We start from the raw sequence: 24,449 nt of genomic DNA on the forward strand, positions 1-24,449 counted from the left end.
GTATTTCAGTTTGTACTTACGGTTTGTAGACGTTTTAAAAACACTTCTTCCATTGGCCCGAAAACTTTTTTCTTTCTCAGGTTTCTTCCGCCAACTGGTGTTATTTTTACGGATTTTTTTGTGCTTAAAAACTAGAATTTGTTCGGAAAAATTATTTTTTTGGGAAAAAGAACGAGAAATAAAATTGGGTAATTATCTATAGATTGAAAAATATAAAAACAGCTTATTTTAAATAATGGCTGTCCAAAATTTCAAGCAAAAAAATCCGCTTGTAAAATTAATTATAAAAAAAGATTTTATTTTCTAATCTTAAGTAGTAAATATCAAGCGAAAATGATTTTATACAGCATGAGTAGCGTCAATCGTTGAAAATGATATTATGCATATTTTCAATATGATTGAAGATTTGCCAATTATTTACACCTTTTGATCAATAATTTAAAAAAATTCTTCGAGAAACTCGGAGGGCACGCCGGGGTCTTCTGGTTCTTCTCGTGGCTGCTGTTTAATTTCTGGCGTCGGTTGCGAAGATTTGTTAGGTTGCTGTAAAAAAAATGGTAAAATAGAAATATCCAGAAATTTCAAATTTAACTTTTTTTTAGGAATTAAATTTTGAAATTCTTTTATTTTAATCAATCCATTTGGAATTGTTCAGATTTGGTCGATTCCAATTAAAAAATAATTATTACTCGAACACATTTTAAACGATTTAAATTATTTGAAACGATTTTTAAAGATTCTAATTCTAAATTTACAAAGCGATTTTTTTAATTACCTTCTTCTAAGTCAGAAAAAAAAAATTATTTTCCGAAATATCGTTCCATGTAACAAATTCTCTATTCAGAAATTTAAATTACAATTTTTTGCGGCTATTCACGGGTCCATGTTAGAATTATATTTATTTGTTTATTATAATTCAGAATATTTAATAACTCCCTTCCTGAAAAATTGGAAGAAGGTAGTTTCAAATTTTGGCGAATTTTTATTTGTGGAAAAAGGAAACCATTTTCAAATTTAAATTAAATCTGATTTGGAATTAAAATTTTTTGTTCCATGTCAAAAAAAAAAAAATAAATAAATAAATAACCTAAATTATAATTCTTTGAGGGATTAACAAAATTTTAATTTCCAAGTCAGAAATATATTTATTTACAACCTTTTCTATTATAATTTAAAATTACACTAATCCCTTTTTCCAAAATTTGGAAAGTTTCAAATTGCGTCAAATTCTTAATTGGAATAAGGATTTTTCTTTAATTCCCAAATCAGAATTAAAATTCTTTAAAAAAAAATCAAAATTTCATTTTCAAAAATTATTTCAACAGAATATTCAAAAAGATTTTAAGACATTTTTAGAATTGTCAAAAAAGAACCTGGAAGATTATAAACATTTTTTTTTAATTTGCAGGATTTTCCAAAAATTATAGGAAAAATTCGATTAATTAAAAAATATATTTTCAAGTTCTGAAAAAAAATGTTAACACACTTCGTTTAAATGACTTTATTAAGTTTTAAATTAATTTTGAATCTTTTCAAAACTTCTAAATATCTCTTATTATTACTCAAATTTTTTCTACAAATAATAAGTGTTCAATTATTATTTATACATGAAAATTCAACAATTTTTCTTGCAAATAAAACATTTTTTAAATAGAACAATACAAATTGTAACGTTAAAAGTTTAAAAGCTCTTTGAAATTTTAACGATACAAAGCTTTGTTTTCTACCAAAAAAAAGAGAAAATTTTCAACCAGAATGATGAATTTTATTTCAAAAAATGAATTTTTAACAAAAAAGTTTCACTTTCAACCAAAAAGTAGAATTGTTAACTAAAATAATTAATATTTAACAGAAATACTTGAATTTTCAAATAACTGGAACAGATGAACTTTAAACCAAAAAGATTTATTTTCAAACAAAGAGTTTTTTTTACCAAAAACGTCGAATTTTTAATAAAATGCATAAATTTTCAACTAAAATAATGAATCTTTAACTAGAATACTTGAATTTTCAACCAAAAAGATTAATTTTCAAACAAAATGATTAGTTTTTATACGAAAAGATTTTATTCTTTGCAAAAAAAAGACAATTTTTCAACTAAATACATAAATTTGATATAAAATGAACAACAATTTTTCAACTCTACGCTTGAATTTAGAAACAAAAAATCAATTTTCAGCAAAAAGTGGAAGTTCATATTCTGTTAAAAAAATTAATTTTCCACAAAGAAGTACATTTTCTGCTAAAGGGGTGAATTTTAAATTATAAAGATAACTTTTTAACAAAAGACTATTTTTCCTAAAAAAATAAATTTGAGTTTTAAGAACATACATGAATTCTCAAGTACCAAAAATCAATTTTTTAACTATAGTTGAATTTCAGCTAAAAAAATTTTAACCAAAATGCTACATTTTTAACTAATAATCTGAATTTTCAATTGAAATAATTGAATTTTAAATTAAACAGATTAATTTATACTAAACAATGCAAATTTTCAAATAAAAAATAATATTTTTTTCACCCAAAATTGAATAAATAAATTTTTAGTTAAGAAAATGAATCTCTAACCAAAATAAGAGAATGTTCAACTAAAAAAATTACATTTTCAGTTTAAAAAATTAATTTTTAACAAAAATAAAAGAAACTTTCCACGAAATACTTAAAATTTTAACTGAAATAGTTTAATTATCAATAAAGAAATTAATTTTCAGCCAAAGAAAAAAAAGTGGAATTGTTGAATTTTGAAATTTTAAAATTAAAGTTTAAAAGTTTTTTAATTTAAAAAATTTGTATTTAAATGCTCAATAATTTTTCCGTGTAAAATGGAATTTACCAACATTTTTCAATATAGAAAAATTTATAAAGCCACATTACAATTTCAATGCTCTAAATTAAATAAAAAATTAACCAATGAACTTTAAAATTTTCAAAATTATATTATTTTAAGGAATTTTTAGCTAGAAACATTAAAAATGGAAAAAGTGAAATTTTGTTAACTAAAAACTTTTTAAATTAGAAGTTTAATTATTTTTATTTTAAATAGTTTAAGTATCCTTGGAAAGCTCTAAAATTTTATTTCAATATCTTGAAAAATATAGAAGTTCTTTTGAATTTGCTCAAATTAGAAATTAGTTTTGAAATTTTTTTCAGAATTTCTAAAAAATTTTTTTTAATTAATTGAATTTTCCTACAATTTTTAGGAAATCCTGCAAATTTTAAAAAATTTCCTTTAAAATTTGATGTATAAATAACAATTGCACATTTATTATATTACGTTTGATTATTATTTTTCATTACAAAAAAATATTTTAAGAGAATATTTAAAAACGTTTTAAAAGAAATACATAATTATAAAAAAATAATCTAGAATATTTTTCAAAATCTGCATGATAATTATGGATTTTCTTTAACAGGAATTTAAAAAAGTTCCAAAGAATTTTCAAGAGATTTCAATAATCTGCAGATATTCCAAACGATTTTAAAGGATTTTAAATATTTTAGGGCATTTAAAAAGATTCCAAGGAATTTTCATAAAATTAAAAAATTTTCAAGTATTTTAATGGAGTTTCAAGATTTTAGGGTATTTAAAAAAATTCAAAAGAATTAAAAAAATTTCAGGGAAATTCAAACGATTTCAAATGATTTTACATACGTTAGGGTATTAAAATGAAAATTCTAAAGCATTACAAAAATTTTAAAAGATTTCAAATTTTAGTAAAGGATTTGAATAATTTTAGGATATTTTTAAAGATTTTAAGGAATTGTAAATAGATTTAAATAATTTGAAGGTATTCAAAATTTAAAATTTAAATTCTTTATGGGAATTCCTCTCTTAATTGTCGAAATTGTATTTATTTACTGAAATATTGTCTTATTTTTAATTATAATCCTTTACCAAAATTCCAAAGAATCTTGAATAGATTTCAATAATTTGAAGGTATTCCAAATGATTTTAAATATTTTAGGGCATTTAAAAAAATAAAAAAGATTTTAAAAAATGTCAAGGGAACTCAAACAATTTTAAAGGATTTTAAATACTTTAGAGTATTTAAAAAAATTCCAAAGCATCAACAAAATTGATTTGAATAATTTTAGGATATTTTAAAAGATTTTAGGGAACTTTCAATAGATTTAAATAATCTAAAGGTATAAGAAATTCAAAATTATCATTCTTTACAGGAATTCCTTGGCCCAATAATTTTTGTCTAAAATCCCCTGTTCCGAACACAAAATTATAATTATTTGCTAAAATTCCCTGTCTCAAATAAAAAAATTATGATTTTTCACGAAATTCGTTCAAAAATCAGAATTATAATTCCAGGGTAGTCGTTTCAATCGAAGAAAAATATTCATTGTTTTTTTCCGGTTCGCAAACATTTTTACTATCAATGAAATTAAAAAATCGAACTTTAAAGTTAAAAAAATTTCCATCTGAAAGTAATACAACTGAGCTGCAAATTAAAGTACTCAAGGTGGAACTCTTGAATTTTAAACTTTTAAAACTGAAGTTTAAATGTTTTTTTATTAAATGCAGTTAAGCTGCCAAATAAAACTTTTTAAACTCTTACAAATTATAGAGTTAAAAGATTCAGTTCCAAAAATATAAATTATCATTTTCAATTCTTTAAATTGATGAATTGACCAATGAATTCAGAAATGCCCAAAATTATATAATTTTAAGCAATTTTAAGCTAAAAAACTTTAAAAAGCTTCAAAATTTTTTTTAAAATCTTGAAACATTTACATGCTATTCTACATTTGTTTAAATTTTAAATTATTTAAAAGAGTTTTTCAGAGCTGATAAACATCTTTGAAATTGATTAAAATTTATGCGTAAATTTTGCCTACAAATTGTTAAAAAATTCTGCCAAATTAAAAAAATTTTCTAAAAATATTCCACATTTATTTGGGATAATTTCGTCAATTTTTTAAATATTCTATTAACATTAATTTTTCAAAATATCAAATCATTTTCAATCTTCCTGGGAAAGGTTTTTTATTCTTCTGAAGCTTTTCAAAATTCTTAAAAGGCTTCTAAATTTCTTGTTCGCAATCTGCCAAAATCTAGACATTTTTCAAATTAGGATTTTTTTTAAACTTCTAGATATCTCGTCAACTTTCTCGATTTTTTCTGAGAATCCTTAATATATAGTTCAATTTTTAAAATAATGAATTACTCGAAATTCGTAGTTGATTAGCTAAAAATAATTTTTATCCAAAATGTTCGATTTTAAACGCTTCTAATTTTCAATTCTTAATTAAAATGTAAGCTAAACAATTAAAAATATAAAATGGAACATTTTTAAAGTCAAATTTTTTTGAATTAAGCATTCAAAGCTGAATGATATAATTGAAAAAGAGAACAATTTAAATAATTATTTAAAAAAAGGTGGCAATCAAAGCTGAACAGATTTTTTTCCCTTAAGATTTGTCAAATTCCCAGACAAAAAATAAGTTCACTGTCATTTCCTGGTTTTTCCCGGCCTCATAAAATTGCCGATTTTCCGGTTTAGCGACCACCCTGAAATCTTTATGGAAATTGCTGTCTTAATTATTAAAATTGTATTTATTTACTGAAATTTTCTGTTTTAATGTCAAAATTATAACTCTTTATGGAAGTTCCTTGTTCCAGATTTAAAAAGTTACAAATAATAAGCAAAAAAAATTTGGTTTTTGGATTCCCTAATATTGAAATAAAATAAACTCATAAAATTAAAAAAATAAATAAATAATTCGAAAAGATACTTACACTCTGACTGATCGACGATTGACTTTGTACAGGGAGTGGTAAATCTTCCTCCTCTTCAAAATCTGACCATTCCTCTTCCAGACGCGCTTGGAAAGTCCCTTTTGAAGACGATTTCGTAAAAATTTTTCCCAAATCTACCACTGAGTAACTGTTGCGTCTCAGTTGCTTTTCTACATGTTCTTTAAGCGAATCATAAGCTCCTCTCATATCCCTTGTTAATACAGTTTCATTGTACTCTAAAACATTTTTAAAAAATACACAAGAATTTAACAAATAATAACAAACTTAAATAGATTTAAAAAAATTATTCTATTTATTTATTTATTATTAATAAAATAATTAAATTTCCAATAATAATAGGCACTGAAATAATTATTGATATTATTATTATTATTATATATAATAGTTTTCAAATTCATTAATTCACTTCGTCCAAATTTAAGCTTGTATGTTCAGGTCAATTGCAAATTTTCAAAATTGAATCAATTTTAATTGCAAATTGTTAATATTAAAGAATTTTCAATTGTAAATCTTCAAAATCGAACTATTTAAAAAAAACGTTCAAAATGACACACCTCCAAATGTTAAATTTAAAAATTTACGAATTTTAAACGGCAAATATCTTTAAAACTGAAGAGTTTTTAATCAACGAGTTTTTAATTTTCACAATTTAAAACTCTTCAATTTTTATGATTTATATTCCATATTTATCCAATTTGGAAGATTAAGAATTAAAAACTTGACTTTTGATCCTCAAAATCATAAAATTTAAGAATTTTGATTGATAAATCTTTAAAATTTATCAGTTTTGAATTATAGCTCTTCAAAATCGTAGTAATTAAAGAATATTCAATTTTTACAACTTAAAATAAAAAATTATGCTAGTTTTAAATTTTCATTTTAAAACTATAACATTTTGATTGAAAATTTCTTCAATTTAAAAGATTTAGAATTGAAAACTTGAATTTTGATTTCCAAAAACATAAAAATTTAAGAATTATGTATTTATACAACTTTAAAGTTCAAGAAGTTTCAATTGTAACTCTTCAAAATTGTATAACTTTGAATTGTAAATCTTTAAAATCAGAGAGTTTTTAATGTTTACAATTTAAAATGAGGAATTTTGTCAGTTTTAAGTTTGACAATCCAAAATTTTTTCATATTAATGCATTGTACGGAAAATTTCTTTAATTTAAAAGATTTACAACTGAAAACTTGATTTTTGATTTCAAAAATCATCGAAAATTAAGAATTTTTAATTATACATCTTTAAGATGGCAGAGTCAATCATAAAAATGGATGAATTTTTAACTGTAAATCTTAAAGATTGAACTATTACAAAAAAGTTTTAAAAATTACATACATCAAAATATAAAACTTGAAAATTGAATAATTTTCAATAGTAACTCTTCAAAGTTGTCGAACTTTGACTTGTAAATCTTTAAAATTAAAGATTTTTTAATTGGGAAAATTTATTTAAAATTATGCAAGTTTTAAGTTTAAAAAAAAATTCCGCAATTTTGATGATTCATCTTGGAAATTTGATCAATTTGGAAAATTGAAAATTTAAAACATGACTCTTGATTTTCAAAACCATCCAAATTCAAGAATTCGTATTTATAAATCTCTGAAGCTCAAGAGTTATCAATTTTAATAATTAACCATACATTTTTTGCAAAATTTAAGTTTTACAATGAAAATTTCTTCAATTTTGAAGATTAAAAATTAAAAATGAGAAATTTTAAATTAAAAAATTTTTATTTTAACTCAAAAAAAAAGTTCAACCAAACAGATGACTTTTCAACTAAAAACTATGGAATATTCAATTGAAATAAGCTAAATTTTTAGTTCAAAAAATTACTTTTCACAAAAAAACTAACATTAAAAAAAAATAGTTACATTTTTAAACAAAGTGATGAATATTCAACTAAAATTGTAAATCTTGAACTGGACTAGTTGAATTTTTTAACAAAAAAGATGAATTTTCAAGTAAAAAATAGAATTTTTCAACCAAAAACTAAGTATTAAAACTTTGATTAAAAAAATAAATGTTCCACAAAAGAGATGAATTCTTAACTAAAATGATGAAATATTCAACTGGAATAATAGTTACATTTTCTGTTTAAAAAACAAAATAATTTTCAACCAAGAACGACAAAAATTAAAACAAATTAAATTGTCGGTAAAAAAAAAATCTTTTTCATACAGAGTAAAGAAAAAAGTTTTTAATCAAATATCTAATATCTGAACCAAAGAAATGAATGTTCACTTAAAACGTTGAATCTTGAACCAACAAATTAATGTTTAACAAAACAGTTTCATTTAAAAAAGAAGATTTTTCAATTGCAAAGAGAAAGATAATTTTCTACCAACAAAATTTATTTTTTAACAAAATACGTAGATTTTCAACGAAGTAGTTGAATTTTCAATTAAAAAATATAAATTTTCATCCAAATTGTTGAATTTTAAACTAGAAAAGATCAATTTTCAACCACAAATGGATAGTCAAATTTTCATTTGAAGAAATTAATTTTCAACTAAACTGATGGATTTTCAAGCAACTAGTTTAATTTTTAAATGAAAAATAGAAACTTCCAAACAAATATTTGAAATTTCATCAAGAGTTTAACTTTGAATCAATTAGTTAAATTCTTAACTAAAGCAATATGAATTTGCACGAAATAATGTAACAAAAGTTTTTCTTTAATAGAAAATAATAAAAATTTAATAATAAATTATGATTTAATTAGAATAAACTGAGATATTCTTAAAAATATAAGATCCATAAACCATAAATAAAATTTAAAAACCGCAACCTAATAAAGTAGAAATCACTTTCATAAATTGATAAAAATTATTAAAATAACAAAAACTTAAATTTTTCTGTGGTCAAAAGTAAATTTCCTAATTTCCTAATTTTCAATCGTAAGTTTAAAAATTTCAATTCTAAGAATTTACAATTCAAAGTCTTTGAATTGTAAATCCTTAGAATTGAAATTTTTTAAACTTACGATTGAAAATTATGCAAATTTTGTGTTTTAAAGTGAAAAATCTGTAAATATGATGCTTTACATTCGAAATTTCATCAATCTGGAATTAAAAGTATGAATTTGAATTTCGAAAATCACCCTAATTTAAGAGAATTTATTTACACATTTTTTAAATTGCAGAGTTTTCAATTGTAACTCTTAAAAATTTAACTATTTAAAAAATAGATTAAATCAATTTAAAGCATATTTTTAAGTTATTGATTTGGCAATCAAAAAGAGAAATAAGTTAATAATAATCTTCGCAGCGGATCTTACAATTTAAAATATAAAAATTATTAAAACAACTCTTTACTTACTTTTCAAATTTGGTTGGTCCAAACTGAAGATGTGGCGGTAAAAGGAGAGCTGTTTGTATAACTGCGTTTCCGAGTACTGGAAAAAAATAAAAAAAAATATCGAATTTTAGGAAAAATCTTCTATAAAATTAATAATAATTCCAATTCTAGATTTTTTTTTAACTTACGACTCGGTGTACATTGGAACTTTTACACTGACTGCATTTTATATAATTTCCAGAGGGACACAAAGGAATGTATCTAGTTCTGTGAGAGCAGGCAGGATTTTCGCATTCCATCCAGCCGGCATAATATTCGTTAATCATCTTTCTAATTGCCAATTGCAAACAATTGATGATCGAATTATAATTCAACCAAGGAGCGACTCGGCAATCTGGGTTTGTACATCTCGCTAAAGATGGCTCAATACCAAACTCCTGGAAAAGTTTGCAAAATAATTTCTTTATCAGTTTCCCAAACCCGGATGGCTGCTCACAAATTGTGAAAACAAAAAATCCACTGACAATTCCAGATTTCCCAAGATTTTTCCTGGTATATTTTTCGATTTTACGGAGCCAATTTCGCGACTTTATTATAAACAATGTTTTTTTTCAGTCTTTGTAAATACCTTAATGTGTAAAAATAGTACTTTTAACATGTAAAATTAAATAACTGTTTTTTACTTTTTTTTATTTGGAGAAATGAATAATGCTACATAAATAAATAATCATTTCTTGACTTTCTTCCTAAACTCCATGAATTGGAATAATTATTTAAACAAATTTTTATTTTATTTTTCTATGCTTCAAAATTCAGTGCCTATGTAAGTAAATTTCTCGACAAAAAATACGTCTTTTAATAAAACACATAAATTTTCAACCAAAAAGATGAATTTTCAAACAAAATTATTTTAACCAAAAATGTGAATTTCAGCCAAAAAGATGAATTTTCAACAAGAAAAAAGGAGAATTTTGAACCAAAAAGATGAGATGAATTTTTATCTAAAATGATTTATATTTAACTGGAATATTTGAATTTTGAACTAAAATTGCTAAAACAGCAAATGAATTTTCATAGAAAATGATGGATATTTAACTGGAATAGTTATATTTTTAAATAAAATGGTAATTTTTAATAAAAAGATGAATTTTCAAACAAAATTATTTTAACCAAAAAAGTGAATTTAAACCAAGAAGGTGAATTTTCACAAAAAAAAGGAGAATTTTCAACCAAAAATGGAATAGCTCCATTTTTAATTTAAAAAATCAGTTATATATATTTTTTCAATAAAAAGAATTATCAACAAAATAATTAAATTTTCAACCACAGTGATGAATTTTTAACTAAAATGATTTATCTTTAATTGGAATATTTGAATTTTCAACTAAAATTGTTAAATTAGCAATGAATTTTCATAGAAAATGATGGATATTTAACTGGAATAGTTATATTTTAAAATAAAATGGTAATTTTTTATAAAAAGAATTGAAATTGAAATCAAGTAGTTTAAATTTGAACTAAAATCATGAATTTTAAACTAAAATGTTCATTTTTTAATCTGGAATTGTTGAATTTTTAACTAAAAAGGAAAATTTTCAACAACTTAGAGAATAATTCAATTTTCAGTTTTAAAAATCTGTTATTAATCAAGAAAAAAAAAGAATTGTCAACAACATAGATGAATTTTTAACCAAAAAGATGAACTTTTAGCAAAAAGAGTTCAAATTTCAACCAAGTAGTTTAAATTTGAACGAAAAGCATAACCATTTAAATACAAGTTTTAATTTTCAACTGGAATAGTTGCATTTTCAACTAAAATAAGTCAGTTTTCAACCAAATATTAAAAATTTAAAAGTGAAAAAAAAAATTTGAACCTAAAATTAAATAGGTACATTTTTTAGTTGAAAAGATTCGTGTTCATTATTCTACCAGTGATGAATTTTGAACTAACATGATGAATCCCCACCTAGAATAGTTGTATTGTTACCTAAAAAGATGAATTTTTTACTAAAATGATTAATCCTTAATTGGAATTGTTGAATTTCAACCCAAAACGATGAATTTTCTTCGAAAATGATGAATCTTTAACAAGAATAATTGAATTTTCAACCAAAAAGATCAATTTATAACAAAAAGAGTTCAAATTTCAAACCAATAGTATAAATTTGAACTAAAACTATGAATTTAAAAATAAAATGGTGAATTTTTATCTAAAATAGTTGAATTTTCAACCAACAACGTAAATTTTAAACTAAAAAAGATAAATTTTTAACAAAAGTTATAGAATAATTAAATTTCCAGATAAAAAATCAGTTATCAATGAAATAAAGATTTTTCAACAAATAGGGTGAATTTTTAACAGCAACAGTTGGATTTCAACCGCAAAGATGAATTTTCAACTAAAAAGGATAAATTTTCCATTGAAAAATAGAATAGTTCAATTTTCAGTTAAAACAAAATTAGTTAACAAAAAATAAAGAAAAGAATTTTCAACAAAATATTAAGTTTCGACCAAAGCGATGAATTTTCAACGAAAATGATGAATCTTCGACTGGAATAGTTGAATTTTCAATCCAGAAGATACATTTTTAACAAAATAGTTCAAATTTTAGTCAAGTACAGTTTAAAAAGATAGATTATTAACTAAAATAGTTTAATTTTCAACAAAAAAGGTGAATTTTAAACTTAAAGGGTCATTTTTCAACTAAAAAGACCAATTTACAACCAAATATTTGGAATTTTGAACTAAACAGGATCATTTTTAAACCAAAACTTGAATGGTTCAATTTTTTAGTTAAAAAAATTAGGTTCAACCAAAGTGATGAAATTTCAACTAAGCGTGTGAATTTCTAACTCGAACAGTTGAATTTTCAACCGAAAAAATTAGTTTTCAACAAAAGAGTTCAACTTTCAAACAAGTAGTTTAATTTTTTAATAAAATCATGCATGTTCACCTAAATTATAAAATTTGAAACTGGAATAGTTGAATTTTCAACTAAAAAAGATCAATTTTCAACCAAAAATGGAATAGTTTAATTTTCAGTTAAAAAATCAGTTATCAATCCCGAAAAAAAAGAATTGTCAACAAAATACTTTAATTTTAAACCAAAAAGATGAATTTTCAATTGAAATTCTTAATCTTTAATTGGAACAGTTGAATTTTCAAAGATAATTGTGAATTTTAAACTAATAAGGTGAATCTTTAATAGGAATAGTTGAATTTTTAACCAAAAATATGAATTTTTAACAAAAAGAGTTCGAATTTTAATCAAGTAGTTTAAATTTTAAGTAAAAAGGAAAATCTTCAAAAACTTATAGAACAGTTAAATTTACAGTTTAAAAAAATCAGTTATTATTCAAGAAAAAAGAAGGATTGTCAAGAAAATAAATGAATTTTCAATAAAACAGATGAACTTTTAACGAAAAGAGTTCAAATTTCAGCCAAGTAGTTTAAATTTTAACTAAAATCATAACTATTTAAATAAAATTTTTAATTTTCACCTGGAACAAATAAATTTCCAACTAAAACAAGTCAATTTTCAGCCAAATAGTTGAATTTTAAACTAAAATGATGAATATTTAGCAAGAATAATTGAACTTTCAACCAAAAAGATTAATTTATGACAAAAAGAGTTCAAATTTTAACCAAGTAGTATAAATTTTAAATAAAATTAGGATTTTTCAACTAAAATAGTCCATTTTTAAATGGAATAGTTGAATTTTTAACCAATTAGGTACATTTTCAACTAAAAAGGTGAATTTTTAACAAAAAATAAATCAGTTCAATTTCCAGTTAAATACATCAGTTATCAATAAAAAAATAATTTAACAAAAAATAGTCGAAGTTTCAACCGAAGTGATAAATTTTGCAAAAATATGATGAGTCTTCAACTCGAAAAGTTAAATTCACAACCAAAAAGATTAATTTTTAACAAAATAGTTCAACTTTCAACCAATTATAGTTTAAAATGATAAATCTTCAACTGAAACAGTTAAATTTTAAACCCAAAAGGTGAATTTATAACAAAAAGAGATTAAATTTCAACAAAGTAGTATAAATTTGAACTAAAAGTTTGAATTTTTAACTAAAGCGGTAAATTTTTAACTGGAATATATGAATTTTCAACCGACAGGGTAAATTTTCAATTAAAAAAGATACATTTTTAACAAACGATAGAATAATTTAATTTCTAGTTAAAAAATCAGTTATAAATAAAATAAAGATAAGAATTTTCAACAAAATATTTAGATTCAAATGGAATTGATGAATTTTTAACTAAAAGGATGAATCTTTGACTGGAATAGTTTAATTTTCTATCAAAAAGATAAATTTTTAACAAAATAGTTCAACTTTCAGTCAAGTACAGTTTAAAATGATGAATTTTTGACTGAAATAATTGAATTTTCAACCAGAAAGGTGAATTTTCAACTAAAATGATGAATCTTTAACTGAAATAGTTAATTTTTCAACCAAAAAGTTGGATTTTTAGCGAAAAAGTTAACTAAAATCATCAATTTTCAACAAAAAGGGTGAATTTTTAACGGGAACAGTTGGATTTTCAACCGCAAAGATTAATTTTCAACTAAAAAGCATACATTTTCAGACAAAAATTGAATAGTTCCATTTTCAGCTAAAAAAATTAGTTAACAATAAGATCAAGAAAAGAATTTTCAACCAAATATTGAGAGTCAACCAAAGCGATGAATTTTCAATAAGAAATGTGAATTTTAAATTTAAAGGGTAATTTTTTTAATAAAAAGGTCAATTTACAACCAAATATTTTGAATTTTGAACTAAACAGGATCATTTTTCAACCAAAACTTGAATGGTTTAATTTTTTAGTTAAAAAAATTCAAGTTCAACCAAAGTAATGAAATTTTAACTAAACGTGTGCATTTTTAACCGGAAAAGTTGAATTTTTAACCACAAAGATGAATTTTCAACTAAAAAGTATACATTAAATAACCAAAAATGCAATAGTTCAATTTTCAGTAAAAAATTAGTTAAAAATCAATTAAAAAAAAAAAAACATTTTCAACAAAATATTTAGTTTCAATGGAACCAATCTGTTGAAATTTTAAGTAAAACGATGAATTATCAACCCAGAAGATTAATTTTTTAGTAGAAAGGACGACTTTTAAACAAAATACATTAATTTCGCAAGTGAAAAACTTGAATTTTCAAATAAAAAGATTAATTTTCAACCAAAAATATAATATTTATTTTTCATTATTATTTTTCTCGAAAAAATTCCCAAACTTTAAACAAAATTCCAGTTTTATTTAGATTTTCCAAGTGAGTAGAAACACTGTAAATAAGATAAATAAATTTTGTAGATCTTTGGGGAAAAAATAACTCACATTCTTGACAGCCACATCATTTATCTCGATTTCTGCTTTGCAACTTTCATTCGTACAGACGATCTTCAGTGGAATGCAATACTTGTATTTATCTTCATCAATTGACATGGGAACGTAGATTTCCTCTTGATCGTGAATCACTCTTTTCGATTTGTACAAATGTTCTATGCCTGTTAAAAAATTAAGTTAAATATTCGGGTAAGTTTAATAATTAATCATGATTGCTACAGAAGTCCGGTTTCAAAATTCCGACTTCAAAGTCTAAAATTCTGTCAAAACAGGGGAAATAAGGTAATTTTTCACGAAAATTGGGCCACAAAATTTGTTTAAATTAAATGAATTTAGGTAACATATTGAATTCAATTTCAAACACTTGATATTCATAAGAATTCGAGTCGAGATATACGCCATTTTCAAAAAAATAGATGAATTTTTAACCAAACAGATAAAGTTTCAAACAAAAAGATTTATATTCTATAAAAAAAGTACAGAAATTTCAAACAAAATAGTAGAATCTTCAACAAAAAATATCAAGTTTCAACAAAAAATAGAACAGTCAAACTTTCAGTAAAGAAAAAATATTACTCGCAAGAAATAAACGAATTTCAAACGAAAATTGTTGATGTTTCCAAAAAAAATTATTTTATTTTAAAAAACAATCGAATTTAATAAAAAAAATATTAATTTTCAACGAAAGAGTTGGTTCTCTAACTAAAAAATTTCATTTTCAACCAAATTGTTGAATTTTTAACCAAAGTTCTTAAATTTTTAAAACAAAAAAAGAATTTTTAACAAAACAGAAAAAAGCGAGTTTGCAATAATTGAATTTTAAACAAGGGACTACGTTTTCAATAAATTATTTGAATTCTTAACAGAAATGTTGAATTTATTGCCAAAAAGACCAATTTTCTACAATACAGTTAAATTTTGAAACCGAAAATATGCATTTTCAACCAGATATATTTTTTTAAACAAACTATTGAATTCTTCAGACAAAAAGACGAATTTTCAACAAAATATTTTAATTTTATACCGAAAAAATGAATTTTTTACAAAACAAGTAAATTTTGAAACCGAAAATATTATTTTTCATCCAAAAAATAAATTTTCATACCAAACTGCTGAATATCGAACCAAGGCTTTTTGATTTTTAAAACAAAAAACGAATTTTTAACAAAATAGTTTTATTTTCAGTCCCAATAGTTGAATTTTCTATAAAAAAAAGCCAAAAAAAAGCGAATTTTTTTACAAGACAATGCAATTTTCAACAAATTATCTTAACTTTCATCTAAATTGTAGAATTTATAAGGAAAAAAACAAAATTATTACGAAACAGTCGAATTTCAACCCGAAAATATAAACTTTCAACAAGAAAATATTAATTTTCAACCCAAAAAGTTCATTTTCGACCCAATAGTTTAATTTTTGAATAAAAGATACGATTTTTCAGCAAGAAAATTGCATTTTGTAACAAATTTTAGAATTTATAAGCTAAACAAAAAGACAAATTTGTTACAAAATAGTTGAAGTTCTTAAGTTTCAACCCGAAAATATGAATCTTCGACAAAAACTTAATTAAAAGAAAAAATTTGAATTTTCTACCAAGTAGTTGAATTCCTTAGCCAAAAAGAAAATTTACACCAAACACAGTATCATTTTTAACGCAAAATTAAGAATTTTCAGCTAAAAAGTTCATTTTCAACATAATATTTTAATTTTCTAATGGTTGAAATTATAAGCCAAAAATACGAATTTGCTACAAAAAGAATTGAATTTTAAACCCAAAAATATAAATTTGTAACAAAAAAGTAAATTTTCAACCCCAAGGTTGAATTTCCAACCAGAATAGATGAATGATAAACAAAAAAACGGACTTTCTACAAAAAATAAAAATTTTAACTAAACATTTGAAATTTTAAAGGATAAGAATCAAATTTTTTATAAAATAGTTGAATTTTCAACTCGACTATAGGAATTTTCGATCAAATAGTGTAATTTTCAACTTCAAACTACGAGATTTCAACCAACAGTCGAATTTCATTCAAAAAATAAGTTTAATGAAATTGTAAAATTTTCACCATTATCACTAAATTTTCAACCTAGTCATAATAATGTTTAACTAAAAATATATTTCTACACTTTCAAACCATTAAAAGATAAATTTTTGACAAAAAAGAGAATTTTTCAACCAAGAAAGATGACTTTTCTTAGAAAAAGATGAAATTTAAATGCAAAAAGAAGAATTTTCCTGCTAAATAGACGAATATTCAAGAATGCGGTTAAATTTTCGACCACAAAAGATTACTTTTTAACAAGACGGTTGAGTTTTTATCATACTAATTTAATTTTCTACAAAATGGTTGAATTTTTCATCTTCATATCAATTAGCAAATTTAAAAACCATAAAAATATTTTCAAGCATTATTAAATCCTAAATAATATCCATCAATATTCTTATAATTTTTTTTTTAATTCTGAGATTGTAATCATATTTTTTTGTTGACATTTTTTCAAACAAACAAATTCCAAATATATACAATTTCGCGAGTTTATCATAAATAATGTTTTTTATTTTTTTAGTTTCTAAGGAAATAATTTACCATTGCAACATCAATTAATTAAATAATACTGAAAACATAACAATTCATTTCTCGCATTTGTGCCTGAAGCACTAATATTTATATTTTAAATAAAAAAGATCAATTTTCAACCAAATAGTTGAATTTCGAACTAAAAAAATATCAGTGTTCAACAAAAAATGAAATAGTTAATTTTTCAGCTAAAATAATTAATTTTCCACAAAGTATAAAAACAAATTTTAAACCAGAGATAAATTTTTAATTAAAATAATAAATTTTTTACTGCAATAGATCGATTTTAAACAAAATACGTTAATTTTTAACAAAAGAGTTTTAATGAATCTTCAACGGAACTAAAAAAAGACAAATTTTCATCTAAATAGTTGAATTTTAAACTAAAAAATACCAATTTTCAACTAAAAATGGAATAGTGAAATTTTCAGTTGAAAGCAAAATTGATTTTCAACTAAGATGATGAATCTTTACCTGTTATAGTAATTTAATTTTCAACTAAAATTATCAATCCTCAACTGTCATTGTGGGATTTTCTACCAAAAGTATAATTTTTTAAATAAAACGATGAATATGTAAATAGAACACTTAAATTTTCAACAAAAAAGCTAAATTTTCAAGAACAACGAAAAGATTAATTTTTTTTTACAAAAAGTCGATTTTTCAACAAAATACATAAATTATCAACAAAAAATTCAATTTATTAACAAAATACATGAACTTTTAACGAAATATTTAAAAAATGGAAGTTGCATTTGTAATTTAAGAAAATAATAATTAACCTAACTGGTGAATTTTCAACTGAAATAGTTAAATTTTCAAAAACAGAATTAATTTTTACTAAAAAAAGTAAAATTGTCAACCAAAACTGAAATAATTAAATTTAAGTAAAAAAAAAAGCTATGCTCAACCAAAAAAGACAAATTTTTCAACAAAAAATTGAATAATTGAGTTTCTAGTCAAAAAATTAACCTTCAACCAGAAATGAATTTTTTGGCTAAAATTTTGGAATATTCAACTGGAATAATAGTCACATTTTTAGCTTAAACAAATAATAACTTAAAAAAAAAAGTTTTCAGTCAAAAACCTCATTTTTCAACCAAAGAAATGAATTTTTAAGTAAAATGATGAATATTCAACAAAAGAAAAAGATCATTTTCTACTAAAAAAATCGATTTTTTAATAAAATACGTTAATTTTCAATTAAAAAAGATAAACTTTTAACCAAATTGTTGAATTTTTAACAAGAAAAGATCAATTTTCAACAAAAAATTTTGAAGTTAAATTTTCAGTTGGAAAAATTAATTTTCTTTATCTGTAATAGTAGTTGAATTTGCAAATAAAATAATAAATCTTCAAATATGATAGTGGTATTTTCTACCAAAAAGATAATTTTCAAAATAAAATGATGAATAAGTAACTGGAATACTTAAACTTTCAAAGAAAATGACGAATTTAAAAAAAAAAAAAACATTTTTTTTCAAAAAATAAGATTTTTCAATAAAATACATGAATTATCAACAAAATAGTTCAATTTTGTAGTTAAAAAGACAATTTTTCAAGCAAACAGTTGAATTTTGAACTAAAAAATGCTGGAATAAAAAATTATGAGTCTTCAACTGCAACCGTTGGATTTTAAACCAAACAAACAAATGAACTTTTAACCATGAAAATTAATTTCTACCCGAAAATACGAATTTTCAATTAAAAAAGATAATTGAACAAAAATTGTACAGTTCAATTTTCGTGTACAGAAAGTAATTTTCAACTATAGAGATGAATTTTTAACCGAAGAAATGGGCCATTCAACTGGGAAAATTACATTTTCAGGCAAAAAAAAGCAAAAAAAACAAACAATTTTCAGCAAAATAGTTAAAGTTTCAACTGTAATAATACTAAAATATTCATTAAAAAATGATTAATTTTGAGCTAAGGAAAAAACAAAACAGCTTAATTTTCAACCAAAAATATGTATTTTCAATTAAGATGATGAATCTTGAACACAAAAAATTAATTTTTAACAAAACGGTTTAAATTTTAACCAAGTAATAAAATTTTGATTATAAAAAATATAAATTCTAAATAAAAAAGTAATAGTTGCTATTTCACAAAAAAGACTTTACTTTCAATAATTGAAAACAGTTCAATTCATCAAAAGGAGACGACTTTTCTTTTTAAATTAATTTTTTCCTAAAAAATATTTTTCGCAAAAGAAAGAAAATATTGAAAAAAAACTGTCAAATTTCCAGAAAAATACATGGCCATTTCAACGAAATACTTAAAGTTTCCACAAATTCCGATTAATTTTTAACCAAAAATAGAATCGCTAAATTTTTAGTTAGAAAAATTAATTTCAAACCAGAAAAATAAAGAAAACAAAAATTTCAGAAAAATAGTTAAATGCAGTAATATAAACAGGATGACAGTTTTAAACGAAGAGAAAAATTCCTGGTTTTTATCCGGTTCGCAAATATTTTTCCCGGTCAATAAAATTTTTAAAATCGAACTCTTTTATAAAAATGTTTCCATTTAAAGTAATAAAAAATAAACAACATACTTAAATGCAGATAAACTGCAAAATTCCGAATTTTTAATATTCATAAATTATAGAATTCATAATTTTAGATTAGGTTCCAAAAATATGAATCCAAGTTAACATTTTCAATACTCTAAATTAAAGAATCAATCAATGAACTTAAACATTTTTTAAAATTATTTTCATTTCAAATAGTTTATCATCCTTGAAAAGCTTTAAAATTTTATTTGAAAATCTTGAGAAATCTAGAAGTCGTTATAATATTTATCAAATTTAAAATTATTTTTTAAACTTTTACAGAACTTCTCAATAAAAAAATAACAAAAATTATGTATTCATTTATTTATATTTACTGTTGATAAAATAATACGGTTTTTTATAAAAAAAATTTAAACTTCAAACACTTTTAATTTTTAACTGTTTCATCCTTCAAGATTGCGCTTTAAAATTCTTTAAATTAAAAATATACGCTTAAAAATAAAAATCTATAATGAACAATTTTTCATGTAAAATATTTTTGAATTACGCATTGTAAACTGAATGGTATCATAATTGAAAAAAATTTCAATTCAACTAATTATTTTAAAAATTGTTGAAATCGTACTTGGACAGATTTTTTTTCTGAAATTTTTTTAAATTTTCGGTCATTTCCCGGTACTCAAAAGAAATTTCAGTCATTTTTTTTACAAAATTCCATGAATTTTTCAGGCATTGTAGCAACCCTGATTAAGTGACGAAAAAATCATGAAAAAATAAATTACCCAAATGTTCTGCCAGCAGATGGTCATCAATGCCTTCAATCGGATCGCAAATTCGATTAACAACCGGGAAGATTTGACTCAATAAATAATAATCAGCATCAACTTTCAAAGTGTCGCTTTTTTTAAATTCCTCTATGTGATAACCTCGATCAGTGGCCGAATTGTTGGTGCCATCCTAAAAGAAAAAGAGGAAAATAATTTTAATTTCAAAAAAAACCTTGCAAGTATTTCCATATTCAGTAAACTAAAATTGAAAGAAAAGAAAAAAAAAGGATTTACATCGCAAACAATGTAGGGAATCGTGTCTCCAGACTTCCACATTCTACCACCCTCTTTATTCAATCTTAAGGCGACCGAAACGTGAGCTAATTTTTTATCTGGATAGTCTTTCGGGTCCTTTGAAAGCTGCTTTGTAATGACCAGCTTAGACAACGGGACGATATTTTCCTTGACGTTTTTCGAGATGTTTTGCAGATACGTAAAAATTTTCTCCATTCGTAGCTCGCTCGGTTGGTCGCAGAGAAGCTGATTCAAGATATTTCTGGAATTATCCAGATAATAGAATAAAAATAAAACTGATTTTAAAATCAAGAAATGCAGGATGGCCGAAAAACTTATTTTCAAATTTCATTCTATTTTTCCTGATCAATTTTTCATTTTCCATGGCTAATAATATTCAAAGAACAGCACTTTAATGTAAAAAAGATGAATTTTCTACTATAAAAGAAGAATTTTCAATCCAAAAGGTTTATTTTCAACAAAAAAGTTGTATTTTTTTACCCAAAAAGGTGACTTTAGCAAACTAGTTTAATTTTCAACAAAATAATTAAATCTTGAACCAAATAGTACATTTTTTAACCAAATTCTTGAAGTTCAATTTTCAAGAAAAAATAAGACGAATTTTCAATCCAAAGAGACAAATTCTCTGTCAAAATAGACGAATCTTCGACCAATCATTTACATTCTTCACGACAAAAATATTCTTATAACAAAAAACCAAATTTCAAAAAACCAAATAGTTAAATTTTCAAAAAAATAATTTAATTTCCAACAAAATGGTTAAAATTTGTAACCAAATAGTTCAATTTTCTATCAAAAAGATGAATTTTCGACGAAATACATGAATTTTCATGTATTTTAATTAATTTTCATTTTTAACAAAATAGTCAAATATTCGATGAAATAGATGAAATTTTTAACAAAGTACTTCAACTTTTAACCACAAATACAAATATTGTACAAAACCGTTGAATTATCGACCAAACAAAAATTATTGTTACAATAATAGTTTCATTTTTAACCAAATTGCTGAATTTTCAACCAGGAAAAATGATCTTTCAACCAGATTGTCAAATTTTCAAATCAAAAAGATTGAACTTCAACCAAAAAAAGTTACATCTTCAACAAAATATTTGAAAATTTTGGAAAAGTGTATAATTTTCAATAAAAAATTACGAATTTTCAATCCAAATGGTCGAATTTTAAAAAAAGGCTTGAATTTTCAAGAAAATAATTAAATTTTTAAACAAAAAAAGATTAGCCTTAAAATAAAAACAATTGCATATTCAATTCAAGAATCATCAACTAAAAAGTTAAATTTTGAAGAATAAACAATTAATTTAAAAAATTTTTAACAAAGCAGATTAATTTTTAAACCGATTTATAAATTTCTAACCAAAAAGACAGAATTTAAACAAAAAGATTACTTTTTCACTGAAAAAGAAACAAATTATTTTAAAAAATCAAGAATTCTTTACCTAAAATCTGAATCAACTAGCAGTAGTGGATTTCGAAACAAAAACATTAATTTACTACCAAAAAATACAAGTTTTCATTCAATTCAAGAATCCTCAACCAAAAAGTTGAATTCTTAAGAAATAAATTTTTTGTTAAATTTTTAACAAAGCAGTTCAAATTTAAAACCGAGTTGTTTAATTTGCAACTAAACATTTGAACTTTTAAACAAAAAATATTGATTTTCTACAGAAAAAACGAATTTTTAAACAAAAAGAATAGTTTACTACCAAAAAGAATAATTTTTATTAAAATTTAAGAATTCTCACCATAAAGTTGACTTTTTAAGAAAGAGATAACTTTTTTGTTTAATTTTCAAGAAAGTAGTTCAACTTTCAAATCTAGTAGTTATATTTTCAACCAAAAAGTTGAAATTTTTAATAAAAATATTATTTTACTACCAAAAAAGACGGATATTTAACAAAATTTGAGAATTCTCAACCAAAAACTTTATTTTTCAACTAAAAAAGAATATATTTTTAACAAAAAACTTAATTTACTACCAAAAAAGAAGAGATTTCAATAAAATTCAATAATTCTCGACTACAAAGTTGAATTTTTAAGACAGTAGCTCAATTTTGAAAGCCAGTTATTAAATTTGTAACCGAAAAGATGAATTTTTAAATAAAAAGATTAATTTTCTACAGAAAATAAACGAATTTTTAACAAAAATCAAGAATTTTTTGCCTAAAAGTTGAATCACCTAGAAATAATGGATTTTCAAACGAAAACATTAATTTACTACCAAAAAAAGACGAATTTTCAATCAAATTCAAGAATCCACAACCAAAAAGTTAAATTCTTAGGAAAGAATTCATAAAATTTTTTAACAAAGCAGTTTAAGTTTAAAACCAAGCTGTTAAATTATTACTCAAAAAAATAGATATTTTAAATAAAGAGATTAATTTTCTACAAAATAAATGTATTTTCAAATTAATAGTTGAATTTCCAACTAAAAAAAGTTAAATTTTCAATCAAAAATGGTTAAATTTTCAGTAAAAAAAAGTAATTTCGAAAATAAAAAACACCAGCTTTTGAAACAAAAAGATGAATTTTAAACTAAAATAAAGAATTATCCAATCGAAAAGACAAATTTCCAACAAATACAGATTTTTCAGACAAGAAAAAACAAAAAGTTCATTCAAATTTCTAATATTTTAACCCAACAGGCGATTTTTTGTAAAAAAGTAGAATTTCCTACCCAAAAATATAGATGATCACTAAAAAAGTTAATTTTTAACTAAAAAGTTGCATTTTTAACCGAAAAAAGGAAATTTCGAACCAAAAAGATCAGTTTTCTACCAAAAAAGAAGATTTTTCAATTAAAATTATCAATTATCAACATGAAATGGACATTTTCAACTAAAATTATGAATCTTAAAAAAAAAGTTTTTTTTTATTAAATAAGTGGTTTCATCTTAGAACCAAGTAGTGTAATTTTTAATTTAAAAATATTCTAATTTTGACTGAAAATATGTAATTTAACCAAAAAGACGAATTTTCCATCAAACAGCTGAATCTTAAACTACAGAAGATTAATTTCCTACCAAACATTTCTATCTTTAGCCAAAAAAAATTAAATTTATACTCTAACAGATGACTTTTTAAACCACAAAGACAAATTTTCAAAAAATATGATTTTTCTGTAAAACAGTAGAATTTTCTAACCGAAAATATAAATTTTTAACAAAAAAATTGATCAATAGTCAAATTTTTGTTAACAAAGTAAATCCACTTCTACACAAGTAGTAGAATTTTCAATTAAAAAAAAAAAAATAGTTTACCTTCGATCAAGTAGCTCAATTTTCAACCAAAAAAATGAATTTCCAACAAAAATGTAATAGTGGATATTTCAACAAAAAACGAGCTTAACTTTTAATCAAAAAAGAGGAATTTACAACAAAATAGTTGAAGCTTCAACCAAAGATGATTGATTTTTAAGCAACACTTGTATTTTTCATATTTTTATACAAAAAATATAAAATTCCTACTAAAACCGATGATTTTTCAAATCAAAAAGACGAATTTTTAACAAATAGAGATTTTTCATTCAAGAAAGAAAAAAAGTTCACTTAAATTGTTAATATTTTAAGCCGAAAGACGATTTTTTTTTTAGGGTAGAATTTTCTAACTGAAAATATACATTTAAAAAAAGTTAACTTTCAATCAAACAGTTGCATTTTGAACTAAAAAGAGGAAATTTCAAAACCAAAAAGATCAGTTTTCTATTAAAAAAGAATTTTCAATTAAAAATATCAATTTTCAACAAAGATTGAAAATCTTACACTTTAAGTTGAAAAAATGAATTTTAAACAAAACAAAAAAAAGAAAC

The 24,449-nt window shown here is 22.6% G+C and overlaps 1 protein-coding gene across 1 annotated transcript in view; it reads right to left on the reverse strand.

Moving 5' to 3' along the window:
* Positions 1–277: 277 nt before the first annotated feature.
* LOC117174758 (DNA polymerase alpha catalytic subunit) overlaps positions 278–24,449 on the reverse strand; it is an 81,778-nt gene continuing 57,606 nt past the window's right edge. The window contains exons 16-22 of the mRNA XM_033364106.1: positions 20,603–20,864; positions 20,324–20,498; positions 14,436–14,605; positions 9,263–9,511; positions 9,096–9,171; positions 5,750–5,985; positions 278–543 (exon numbers count right to left, since the gene is read on the reverse strand). Of these exons, the coding sequence (XP_033219997.1) occupies positions 439–543; positions 5,750–5,985; positions 9,096–9,171; positions 9,263–9,511; positions 14,436–14,605; positions 20,324–20,498; positions 20,603–20,864 (1,273 nt within the window). The 3' untranslated portion in view covers positions 278–438. The remainder of the gene's footprint in view (positions 544–5,749; positions 5,986–9,095; positions 9,172–9,262; positions 9,512–14,435; positions 14,606–20,323; positions 20,499–20,602; positions 20,865–24,449) is intronic.

The sequence above is a fragment of the Belonocnema kinseyi genome, chromosome 6 (assembly GCF_010883055.1).
Source record: "Belonocnema kinseyi isolate 2016_QV_RU_SX_M_011 chromosome 6, B_treatae_v1, whole genome shotgun sequence".
Classification (NCBI taxonomy): domain Eukaryota; kingdom Metazoa; phylum Arthropoda; class Insecta; order Hymenoptera; family Cynipidae; genus Belonocnema; species Belonocnema kinseyi.